The 13,390-nt window shown below is 48.0% G+C and overlaps 1 protein-coding gene across 1 annotated transcript; it reads left to right on the top strand.

The window, feature by feature from the left end:
* The first annotated feature begins 886 nt into the window (after nucleotides 1-886).
* LOC126526422 (uncharacterized) lies at nucleotides 887-2,498 on the top strand. Its single transcript, XM_050174336.2, has 3 exons — nucleotides 887-997; nucleotides 1,270-1,434; nucleotides 2,240-2,498. The coding sequence occupies exons 1-3, from the start codon at nucleotides 931-933 to the stop codon at nucleotides 2,422-2,424; spliced, it is 417 nt and encodes a 138-aa protein (XP_050030293.1). The 5' UTR covers nucleotides 887-930; the 3' UTR covers nucleotides 2,425-2,498.
* Nucleotides 2,499-13,390: the final 10,892 nt, after the last annotated feature.

The following is a 13,390-nucleotide window of genomic DNA, read 5'->3' as shown; positions in this document are numbered from 1 at the left end:
CCGGTATGGCTAGGCGTGGTCGTGCGGTGTCACCAATTCGCGGGAGGCGGCTCGAAGATGTAGCCGTCGTAGTCACGGCTTATTTAGGCCAGCCAGCCATGATGTAGGGTGATCTTGAGAATGGCCGACACCGCGGCCACTCAGGTCATACGCGCTAGCGTCTTGTACTCTCGCGCTACCATCACGTGAGCCCATCTCCTACGCCTGCTTTGGAGGCGACAGTCGCGCCGCTACAATAACACGATTCTAATATCGCTTTCTGCTTTATTTTGAATGTATTTTTCTCGAGGAAGCTGTTTTTCATGTAAAATGCGCAAGGACATGTCTCCAAACACATGGATGTTTCTGGTGAGCAAGCCTGTGTGGGTGTGCAACTCACGCAGGTTTTGTGGGGATAGCACACGTTGATGATCTTTGATGATTCAATTAGTATTAGCTTCAATGCTGATTGAAAACATATGTGTGATCAAAATGTTTGTCGACTATCTGGCCTCCACACACCTTAGTCTTTTGTCTGTCATTAAAATACAGACATCGCGCAGCAAAGAGGAAATAGCAAGCATAAAGTCCTTTTCAACCGCATATTGCAGGCAGCGACACTCCGTGAACTTTCCCATAGCGCAATAAGAAGATTTCGAAGGATTCTTCCGAAAGATGACAGGAGCCCCATGCCACCAGCGTCGGATCGCCGAGATTGCGAGACATAACTGAATGAACGAGACAATGCCTATTATCGGCAGCCCGAGTATCCGAGCCATCTCAGCCCATAACCGAGCCATATCAGGTATTCCCAGACTGAACACACCTACTCTTTCTGTCGCCCACTGCGCAAGTGATATCTTGTCAGTGCGATTAGATAAGAAGGCACTGAGTATTTAAAGATCGACTGAGTAGCTTGTTTTAGCAGACACAGGACCGAACGGAGCGACCATGAAGGCATTCTTCGTCATCGCCATCACTCTGGCGCTGGCTGTCCAGTGCAGCTTTGCCGAACAGGGTGAGTGTGTACTTTATATCAGACTGTCTCGCTTATTGAATACAACGGAAGCTAATAAATAAAGGAGTTGTTGCATCAACGTGCGCCTCTAATATGTCAATAGCTGGCATAAAAGAATGTTTGCTTTTTAGACACATTTACATGACGCTACCTCATTCCCAACTGTGCAGCCTCAATTAATGATAATCGACTTTCAATGAGCGCATTCTCACCCACCTTATTCGCTTTTAGGCGCCTTCTAAATGTACGAATCGTTTGTTGCCTTGACGCAGAAGTCGAGCCCGTGGAAAACGTCAGCCAACTTCGTGCACTCTACCCGAAACCTTGGCTTCCACGGCCGTGGCCCTACCCCAGGCCCTATCCATTTCCTCGGCCATGGCCACACCCTTGGCCTCAGCCCTGGCTTTTGCCGGAACCAAGGGTGTCCATGCTAAAAGGTAAGTCGAAGCTGCTGCAGTGTAAATTTGGTCATGTTATCCCCACTGAATTCTCGGGCCATGAAAGGCTAGTGAGACCCAACTTGCTGAAAGGAGTTCGGCACTCTCAATTCTTTGAGAACCAACCCGTCAGTTTTGTCTTACATACATAGGCTGTGCGCGTTAGTGGGAAGTTGGTGTAGTTGATCCTAAACCTTTCAGTATTCTTTGGATTTTTTGCCTGTTATCTTTCATAACCAAGCTGTTGTACATGAATTCATCATACAAACCTAGTATTTGCCATTTTTGATGGACCAACCAAACCAAACCCAGCCTTTCATTTGGGATGGCTGTACATTCATTTCTGCCAAGGACAAGCAAAGGGTGTAGTCACCTCATCTTCTCCAGGGTTTCAGTGTATTGCAAAATGTTTTTTAGCTCAGCAATAGAGGACTACTTTCTGAAGTAATGACGAATTATTGCCAATCACTTCTTAGGAAGCCTCGAAAGTAGATGAACTTCCGTACCAATAAATGTCGTCTTCCATTTGGTTGGTTCATACATTGCGCTTTAGGCAGCCACAAAATATTTCGTTCCATTTGGGTTTGTCCTTTTTTAAACAGATTTTCAATCAAACGCCTGTTTAATGTTCTGCGAGTCTTGCAGGTATATACTTATATGCTGGCAAATTAATACAAGAATTACGGATTCATGTTCGATCCACCTGCTGCTTGAATTCAATGAACCTCAAAGTGCAACAATTTATGTGTACCTTACTCTGAACAACATCAAGTAAAGCGTACAGATCGATCATCTTTTGATGCAGACCTGCCGGAAGCGGAGATTTCCACCGATGCGCAACCCAAGACGAGGCAGCGCCGAGCCACTATTCCCTGGCCCCGACCCTGGCCCCAGCCTTGGCCCCAGCCCTGGCCGCAGCCTTGGCCTCATCCATTCCCTATTCCCGAGCCCAACCCCTGGCCCATTCCATACCCTAGAGGCAGGGTTTGATTAGATCAAAAATTAGATGGACACCATAAATTCGAATAAAGTCGACCTCATCGTTTTCTTTTTGAAATAGTGGATTCCCTGATTTTCTTGCTTGTTCTATAACAGTTGCGACCACATAATAAGGCAAAATTAATTGAGCCCACCCATGACCCTTCCACGCAATCTTTGTCCAAAAATCCATTCCTGCAAACTGCAGGACTGTGTAAAAGAACTGTTTGCTTATTCGGAGACTTAGAGAAGACCAATAGTAGGAGTCCCATACTTAGAAGGCTTGCTTTGAGAACTGACAGCTAGCAATAGACCCATTTAACTTCGTGCAGAGCCCATGCTCTGCCGCCCTGCCGGCACCACGACGACCAGGAGTACTTCCTGCTTTCCCGCTGCGTTTTCAGTTGAAGGCAATGTTCAAGGAACTGCCGAGAAGGATGCCAGTGGTGTACGTTATGTGCAGGGGAAACGGGGGGCGGCGTCTTCTCAGCCCTGCTATACTAGTGTATTGTATTTATAATTTCCCTGCCTTCTCATGTAGCGGGCACAGTGTCTTTGTGGACGCGGAAACGAAACATTTCTCACAATATTCACCTCCCTACCAGCTAAGGCTTACTATTACCGGTATGCTTTGCGGCAACGACGGCTTAGCTAAAATCATTCTGAAACCTTTCTATGCTGCAATCGCTACAGATGTCAGGATGTAATGGTCATAATAAGTAATAAATTTCATCGATATCATTTTTAATACGAAAATGTCGCATATTACTGCAGAAGTTGTTTATGACCAGAAATCGCGCAAACTTCTAGTTTCCTAATGGGCCGGAAACTACGGCGCCGCGGCAGTTCCGATTGAGTTTCTTACAAAAATTATCAGAAAGAACAGCCGATGCTATAGTTCAGCTACAGTGGTAGTAATCTGTCCTACGTGAGTTCGTCTAACCTTCACGCTTGTGGCCTCCCATGTTCTTGTGCCATCATTTGTTACAATTTATCTTACTTAGGTTTCAGAAATCATACTTCTATAAGTGCACAAATACTGACAGTTTCTGTCCCCCGATGTACACATGTCCTTAGAAAAAGAATATCTTTGCCGGTCCCCCAAAGCAGCGTGCTCATATTTCAGTTTATATTGACCAAAACCTGGCCAGTTTGACACTTTTTCATGGCGAAACAGTGCGTACAACTGGAGACGAGTATCGAAGACCGGCTGCTCCCCTCTACTGTATAGACGTGTGTGTGTGTGTGTCTGTCTGTCTGTCTCTCTCTTTCTGTGACGCAAGCAGGAGGTTATGGGCTTGGATTAAAATGGCTGCCCGAACACTGCATTTATTCTTCGTCTTCCTCTTGCACCATTATTGCACCTTTGTACGGCTCATCACAAGCTTCCCCCTCCCCCCGAGAGAGCGCGAACAAGAAGCAACATACGAGAGAACCAAGAGATGCTGATAAATGAAAAATAAAGATGGGGTGTTAGTCCAATGTGCCACGATAGTTCTGTAACCTCATCGGCTTCATTGAAAAGTGCAGCTGTTCGATGACCTCTAACATAGCTCTGGTAGGCGAGGCTGGCTGTAGCGTCCAGGGCGACATATGAGAGCCCCGCACATTAATACTGCTAGTGTCACAGCTTGCGCCCCGGTCGCAAATAAATAAGGTTTGGGCACTATAAAGCCTCGGCCAATGGGCTTGTTGATGACGTCTTTAGGGACCGAATGGTACGTGGTGTGGCCCATACTTGTTCCATGATGTGGTTTTTCATGTTCTATTGACTTCGGTCCACTTGTCGCAGCTCATAGACATGTACTGCCGCTTGCTTGAATGTTTGCTGGACAATCTTGCTGGAACATGGCCAGTATTCTTTCCACTGTATTTCCATCGCCGTTGAAGTCTTCGGCATAGGATCAGTCTTGATTATTGCACAAGATGTCCTCGGCAAGGTTCTTTTCTGGGAAAACACCGTATTCGTTAATTCGCCTCAGATTGAGCGGGCTTGGTCGCTGACGTCTTTCTTCTTGTCGCATCTGTTGAAATTTTGGTGACCGTCTTCATCGCTTTCTGTTTCGAAGTCGTTGTGGCTGCTGCCGTTGTTCTTGTAGTTGCTTATGTTGATGATGATGTTGCTACATTTGTTGCGGTGGCATTTCTAGCGAAATGTGCCTTTGATTTCTTTCGCACATTGAAGTTGGGATCAATTGGTAGCTGGTAGACTGCCGTTTTTTGTGAGACTTGTCTGGTGGCGAGCACAACGTGCCAAGCTTCTCAGAAAACTCTTTTTAGACTTCTGCGACGTCATTCATAATGGTCACTTCTGTAATTTGACAGTGTGTGATGTTGCTTCGCGCGTGCGACGCTGCTGCAGTGACAATGGTTGTTGAAGGTTAATACGTAGTAGAAGACGTGAGAATCGCGAAGCAGCTTGTTCTTCTGACGTAATCAGCTCCAAATTGTCTTCTTGAAAATTTCGTGCGTTCATATCAGTACTTGTATTCTGATTTTGTCTTGGCAGAAGACAAGTTGGTTTCATTTCATCAGAACTGATTGTTGCGGTAGTTCCTCGATTCTTTTTGCTGATACCAAAGTTTGAGTTCATGAAGTTTTGAACTACTGGTGTTTGAATGCTGGCTGGTGCCGCAGCAGATGTGGCTTGACCAGATTCATCCAAAGAACAGTCGCCTGTACGAGATCTCATGGCGTCGTGCTCAATCGTGTAAAGTATGCACTGCGGTCTAATGTTCATAGAAGACTCGTGTGACTTGAAAGTGCGTAATGGACCGCGCATTCCAGACGAGCTATAGAATCCGTGAGAAGCTGCAACGACGGCACCAGCGCTGCAGTGGTTGAAGACATACATATTGTTGACTGATATGTGGGGATCAAACATGGTTCAATGTTGGGTTTCGAAGCAACGTATAAGCGTGCGTATCGTTTTGTGTGCAGTAGTTTATACTTTATTGGGAATGTCACGTTCATGCTAGGCACGCGATTGTGTGTCCTTTTTCGTGGTGAACTCACGACAACGAAAAATCACCGATGATATAGTAATATGGGACTTTGTCTCGCACTGATGATGATCGCTACGCGGAAACTGCATATGAATGCGTAAACCCAGTTGAAATGTATCCAGTTGGTGGATAATGCAATCGTCGTAAACCTTGAATTGGCTGGTCAGTTCGTCTTTGATTTCGTTCCATGATTCATCGTTTTCAAATATGTGCGTGAGCTAGAAGCCAAATGCCTCATCGGACACGGATCTATTGAAGTTGGCGACAATCACCCGTTCCGATCATGATGCAGCAGTTGCATGAAGGTCATAAAAGGTGAAACCATTCTTTCACGGGCCCATCGTCTGCAGATCTGAAGTTCTTGGGGACGTTAAAGGTTTCCAGTGATGCGGTCATACTGCTGCGCCTGAGTCGGTGGTGAAGCTTTCTGCTTGGGCTTCACAGCGTGGCCTGGAGGAATTCCATGTTGATGTGTGGCTGATGAGCTGGATGCCACGTCTTTATCCTGTCGACTTGTATGACGTGAGCAAAAGGTTGCGGGCGTAAATAAACGTGTTGTCCGAGCACTGCCTTTATTGTTCGTCTTGCTCTTTCACCTCTATTGCACCGTACGCTCCTTGTTCGGTCCGTCATGTATATATATATATATATATATATATATATATATATATATATATATATATATATATATATATATATATATATATATATACCATATATATACGTATATACCATATATATATATGGTTGGAGAAGTATGGGAGAGGCCTTTGCCCTGCAGTGGGCGTAACCAGGCTGATGATATATATATATATATATATATATATATATATATATATATATATATATATATCATCAATCAGCCTGGTTACGCCCACTGCAGGGCAAAGGCCTCTCCCATACTTCTCCAACCATATATATATATGGTATATACGTATATATATATATATATATATATATACATTGGCAAAAATATAGGATTTTCCGCAAGGCATATGAACAATAAACCCAAATTTTATGAAATCTGTTAACTCTATCATGCAACGAGTGTCCTTATGATAATTAGGGAGAAGTGTTTGTGCTTAACATAAGTATAATTTTTTCATCAAAGTATTTTCTATAGGAGCTACAGCTACGCGGCACGTATCTGAGGCTCAACAGGGTCCGCAAGAAGTTGAGTGAGGGTTTGCACTGACGAGGTCGTCCTTGACCTATAAACATTTCACCCTCAATGAATGAGGTCAGCGTGACGTGACAATCGGCATCGCAAAGTCTATGAGGGCAAGAGTGAAGGACTGCGTTCGTCGAGTTGTGAGGGCGGCGATAGGCCACTTCGACAAAACGAGCCTGAACGAAGAAGTTGGGATTGAAAGAGCTGCGACTATCTTCAAATCTTGCATTTCATAGGCATCTTAACTTGTCAACATGTATCGGCACATGGTGCCTTTTTTAAAAATTTGCCAATGACATCGGTGATCCTCGAGCACGTATACTACCGACATGCATATCTAACTCACGATGAAGGGCAAGGTTTCACAACTCTTTCTCAACGTTTCCTTTTATTAAAACGCTGCCCTCGTTACTTTCCTGTCGAGGATGTTCTGTCAAGCCCTGCCGTGGTTGCTCAGTGGCTATGGTGTTAGTCTGCTGAGCACGAGGTCGCGGGATCGAATCTCGGCCACGGTGGCCGCATTTTTATGGGGGAGAAATGCGAAAACACCCGTGTACTTAGATTTAGGTGCACATACATTAAAGACCCCAGGTGGTCGAAATTTCCGGAGTCCTCCACTACGGCGTGCCTCATAATCAGAAAGTGGTTATCGCTCGTAAAGGTTGGCCCACATCAAATTTCACTTTGCCGACTGCGAAATTTCAAGTTAGCCTACCCCTAAATTTTACTTTGCCTACCCCCAAATTTCATGTTGGCCCTGCCCCGAATTTTATTTGGCCCACCCCTAACTATAGGCTTCCGCATGCGTTGCTTAAGGAGCCCTATGTGTATCAGTGGGAACTCTCTATGATCAATTTTATTTTTTTATTTGGTTTCGGTTGTTCCGTATCACCTACAGTTTCCAATCGTCTACATTCATGCTATTATAACGGTTGAATGCCTGAACTTCGCAAATTACGAATTTTTGTAGGCATTACACTTTTTTCATAATGGCTGGGGCCAAAGAATGCTTACGTATTAAAAGCAGTTGTGCAAGAGTTGTGCAATGCTCCATTTGAATCCGACGATCGGACATTTTCATTTATGTTTATTAATTAAAGCCGTCTTTTTTAGCGACTATGCCCCGACATTGTCGCATCGAGTATGTTTCGAACCGCTTGCTTGGGCCGATCCCAGAGATGGTACAAAGCCAGGCCAGTAAGTTATATCACTTTCAGGTTTCAATTATGGTATAGGTTCATGCTTAAATATTTAACTCCGAGAAAACTTAAGATAAAAGGCATGCGCTGTCGCTGGTTTGTTTCATGACATCTGTATGTGGGCAGCTATCCTCAAATTTTGAGGAATAATTTTGTCAATAATACAAGACCTGGTATGAGCAACTTTAACGATCGAACGGAGTGTCAATATAGCCCGCATATACTGCATTTTCCATAGCATTGCTTGGCATACAGCATGCATAAGCCTAAATATATAACGAACATCATGGCGGCGACAACGACGTAAAATTCACCTGGAAAGTCGATATAACTTCTACCACAATAATACAAGCTTCAGCTGAGCGCGTATACGAAACAGATATTCGATTTACTTCCAGATATAACATCGTAATGAAAATTTAAAAATTTTGGGCGAATAACGAACATCAAAATACCTGTGTGCTACCTCGAAGCCATAACAGGATACACAAAATTGAAAACTTAGATGCCGTGATAGAGCGCACTGAGATTTGCGCTGCCAAGCATGAGGTTTCCGGATCAAATCCCGGCCACTGCGGCCGTATTTCGATGGGGGCGAAATGCAAGAGCACCCGTGTACTTAGATTTATTTCCACGTTAAAGAATACCAGGTGGTCCAAATTTACCTGGAGTCCGCCACTATTGAATACCTCATAATCAGATCGTATTTTTGGCAGGTAAGACCCCATAAGTATTTATTACTTTGTCGAGATTGTCTAAACTGCTGCATACTTAGGTGTGCTTTTTTTAAGCAACTCGACTGTTGTGCTTTTTCAAGAAATCCACCGCCTGCGTTGCTTCGAGCCTATCACAGTGTATCAAAGCGAATGCAGTCACTTTGAATGTTCAATCAGGCTGGGTTTCTGATTTCCCCCCACAAAAAAGGGCTCTGAATATTTCCCTTCGGTTGAAACCTTTATAGCATTTCTATTCGAAGCACCGAATACTCCAAGGGGCACGTTGGCCTAAAATATGATATTCAACTAGTTTGTGCTCGCTCTTGCATTCCGTAGATTGAGTGGAAACCGTATCGCAAAACCCAGTATTCATTCTCCAGTACCATGCCGGATTTTGGGCCCAGTGTCGTGCGCTGGATGCTGGGGCGCTGGGCAGGCGCGGCATACTGGGAGGCGCTGGGTACTGGTGCGAAGAGCAGCTTTAGCACGAAAATTACGCGGTGCCTGACCACCGTATACATAGTTTTTGAGTACAGAAAGCAACCGAGAGCATTTTCGCGGAATAAAAAAATGATAAAAAAGTAAATATCAAAACGTTAACACGAGGATTCCATTGTATGACCTACAGAGCCCAAGCTCGGTACCTTACTACTACGCCAAGCCATTCGTTTTTAGACTTTCTATTGCAACAACTTGGTGATGGAGCGCATGGTCCTTCGCCGGCTACAGAAGCACCTCGAAGAAACGGATCAGATGCCGGAGACGATGTACGGCTTCAGGCAACATCTCAGCACCCAAGACGTGATGATCCAACTCCACGAACTGGTTGTCAAGCCGGCAACGAGGCACGCGCCGCGCGGCATACTTGCCCTCGACCTGAAGGGGGCGTTTGACAACGTGTCCCACGCGAGCGTGTTGCAGAATCTAAACAAGACCGGGTGTGGCCGAAAGATATTCGGCTACATAAAAACTTTTCTGACAAACCGAACGGTGACCATCAGGATAGGGGAGGAGAAGTCGGACTTGTCGAGGTCGGCGATAGGGGCACCCCTCAGGGATCGGTCTTGTCGCCCCTGCTCTTAAATCTGGCCCTGCTGCCCCTGCCCGATCTACTCAAGCAAATCGAAGGCGTGGACCACGCGTTCTACGCCGACGATATTACGGTGTGGACGGCCCGAGCCGGATCCGATCCCTGGATGGAGGAAGTCTTGCAGCGGGCGGCAACGATCGTGCACGAGTACGCAAAGTCGTGCGGACTGAGCTGCGCTCCCCAGAAATCAGAGCTGATCATGATCCAACCGGGAAAATCCAAGAAGGAGCTGCCGCCGAACGTGATTATCACCATCGCCGAAACGACCATCAAGCCAACACAGCAGATTAGGATTTTTGGCCTACTACTTCAGAACGACGGGAAGGCACAGGCCGCCATCACAAAGACCAAGACTGCAACCGAACAGATACTTGGCATGATTCGGAGGGTATCTAATAGAAACCGAGGCTTAAAGAGGACGGTGCCATGTGCCTGGCATCGCGCGTTCGTAGTGTCGCGGGTTACCTACTCCGCCCCGTGTCTCCAGCTGACGAAGGCGAATAGGGACACCTTAAACACGATGCTTCTTAAGGCAACGAAACAAGCACTGTGCATGCCCATATACTCGTCCACGCAAAAACTGCCAGACATGGGCGCCCACAACACGGTGGAGGAGCTCATCGAAGCCCACCTCTCTAATCAGAGAATCCGGCTCAGTCACACGGAACACGGACGAGCCGTCCTACGCAAGATAGTATGGCAGATCGAGCCAGTACCCATGAAGACGGCCCTTCCGGAAGACTGGAAAACGATCACTCAGACCAAACCCCTTCCCCGGAACATGACGCCGGGCAAGGACGATGAGAGGCGCAACGCGCGAGCCAAAGCCCTAGCCCGGAAGGTGGAAGAGAACCCCAGGGTCCTCTACGCGGACGCCTCACTCCGTAAACACAGTGACCGTGCAGTGGTGGTGGTTACATCAAAATACAGGCTGATCGTCAGAGCGTCCCTGAAGACAACAGACCCCACAGTCGCCGAAGAAGCGGCCGTGGCCCTCGCACTCGCACAGCCGAGCGTGGACACCGTAGTCACCGACTCAAAGACAGCCTACAGAAGCTTCCGCAGGGGGGAAATCTGCTCCGCGGCCCGAGCCATTCTAGCCAAGCACAAGCCTCCGGGAAGAGCCATAGAGCTCGTGTGGGTCCCGGTTCCCTCGCAGGTAGCAGGCAACACCATCGCCGACTACCATGCCCGAGAAATGTCAATCCGGGCCGAGCACGAGCCGGAAGAGCTACCGCACCCGGTTACCAGCTTTCAGGACGTTACCCGGATGTGCCGAGAGGAAAGGTGCAGACTGCGAGAACCGCAGCCCAAGCTCACCAGGCAACAACAGACGATCCTGCGTCGAGCGCAGGCGGGATCGCTTGCGCATTCCTTACTGATGAACCGCATGTACCGTGCGGAATACGATATGCTCTGTCCTTTTTGCAGAAGAGAAAAGGGCATCCTGCCGCACGTCTTGGCAGAGTGCACAGAACTCAAGACCCCCCCTCCTCCCCTTCCCACCAACACCCCCAACGCCCAGCCCCTTGAGCGACGGGAAACCTTTTTATCCAGTCCCGCCTTAGCGATTCTTCTCGCATTGACGGACAGGGGCCAGGAGCTGCTGAGAACATATGGGTCCCGTAACTAGGGAACCACACCGTCCGGTGCCTGCGTGCACCACCGATTTATTTCGGGCCCAGTTAATGTTGCTTCATCATCATCATTGCAACAACCAGATACAAAGGGGTGACGTAATGCGTTAATTTTTTCATCTGTGACAGTTCATTAAGTAGATTGATTGATTTAGTGAGAAGGTTCAGCTTGTGATCGGCAGACATCGAAAACGTAACACTCACTTTCCACAAAATTCTCCCTTCCTGATCGAGTATGAACGGCAGCTTGTCTGAGGTCAATACGTGTTGTTCACAAACCATGGGTGCCCAGATGCACGATCATATTGTTGCGAGGCGGCGACAAGCATGAATGTTGTTTATGCAAGGTGAATGCTGAACGCGCCCGCTGCCGCTGGAACATGGCGGCCGAAGCGCTCCTGCAACAACACTTCGTCATCGTCTCTTGTCTTCCTGTTTTGTTCCGCATCGCGACACTACGCCGCCGGTATTGGAGCGCCGACCCGATATGCAACCGATAACGGTCCGGAGAAGGCACGCGCGTAGGGCTTTAAGCGGGAGACATGAAGAACGTCGGTTCTTGGCTGTACGGACGACGGGCCTGGCACTTGGGGAGTGATCTGGTACGACATGTCCGAAAGCTGTCGCAGGATTCGGTAGGGACCTGAATATCCGTACAGAAGTTTTTCTGATAGGCGCACACGACGAGATGGTGGCCACAGCAGCGCGAGGAAGCCAGGTAAATACTGGACCTCCCTATGGTGCGTATCGTAACGGGACTTCTGGGAAGCCTGGGAATCAGTGAGGTGAGTCCGGGTAATCTGACGGGCCTGTGCGGCTATAGAAATCGCATCGCGGGCATAAGTGGTGTGCGGCTGTGTGACTGGCGGTAGTACAGCGTCCAGAGGCAAAACGCAATCACAGCCAAACAGTTTATGAAATGTTGAGTAACCTGTAGTGTCATAGCGGGACGAGTTGTACGCGAAGGTGACATGTGGCAGAGCGACGTCCCAGTCCTGGTGATCTGGAGAAACGTAAATGCTGGTAAGCGTTCTCTTCGGTCGGCCTGTGAGACCATTAGTCTGTGGATGGTAAGCAGTGGCTATTTGATGCTTAGCAGAGGATACGCGGAGGAGATCATCAATGACCTTTGACAAGAAGTGACGTCCGCGATCCGTGAGGCGCTGACGTGGAACACCGTGGTGCCAGACGACATTGTGTAGGAGGAAGTCCGCGACGTCAGTGGCACAACTTGTAGGCAGAGCTCCCATAATGGCGAAGTGCGTGGCGTAATCCGTTGCAACCGCAATCAATTTGTTGCCCTTAGTTGAGAAAGAAAAATAACCAAGCAGGTCGAGCGCCACGCGAAAGGAAGGCTCTGTTGGAATATCGATGGATTGTAAAAGCCCAGCTGGAGCCATGAGAGTGGGTTTCCGGCGTTGGCACAGGCCGCAAGCAGTCACATAGCGGCGCACAGAACGGTAGAGGTCGGGCCAGAAGAAACGGCGCCGGACTCGGTGAAAAGTGTGAGTAACACCGAGATGCCCAGTGGTGGGGACGTCGTGGAGTTGTTGAAGCACGGTGCGTTGAAGATGACCCGGTACGGCCAGCAGCAGGTCAGCACCATCAGGGCGCAAGTGCGTTTGTACAGGACTCTGTCGTAAATACAGAAGAGACGAAGGGAAGGATCAGGAGTTGGCGAGCTTAAGCGACCTAGCTCGCAGAAAGGGAGCAAGGCGCTGTTCATCGCCAATGTTGAGGAAACTTGAAATGGACATAATGCTGGTGTAAGATTCGAGGTCTGTGGCTTCCGTTGGGTCAACCGGGTGGCGGGACAAGCAGTCGGCGTGCTGATGTAAACGGCCGGATTTGTACACAACAGGAAAAGTGTACTCTTGCAAACGCACTGCCCAACGCCCAAGATGCCCTGTACAGTCCTCCAACGAGGAGAGCCAACAGAGCGCGTGGTGGTCGGTAATTACGCGGAAATGGTGGCCCAACAGGTATGGGCGAAACTTCGCTGTCGCCAAAACCATCGCTAGGCACTCTCGCTCCGTGATAGAATAGTTGCGCTCGGCCGTGGACAGAAGACGGCTTGCGTAAGCGATAACGCACTCTTGACCGTGCTGAATCTCAGCAAGAACAGCACCAATGCCGTGACCATTAGCATCTGTACGGATT

The sequence above is a fragment of the Dermacentor andersoni genome, chromosome 8, assembly GCF_023375885.2.
Source record: "Dermacentor andersoni chromosome 8, qqDerAnde1_hic_scaffold, whole genome shotgun sequence".
Classification (NCBI taxonomy): Eukaryota; Metazoa; Arthropoda; class Arachnida; order Ixodida; family Ixodidae; genus Dermacentor; species Dermacentor andersoni.
Note: the sequence above shows the minus strand (reverse complement) of the source record. Positions and strands in the feature narration are given on the sequence as shown.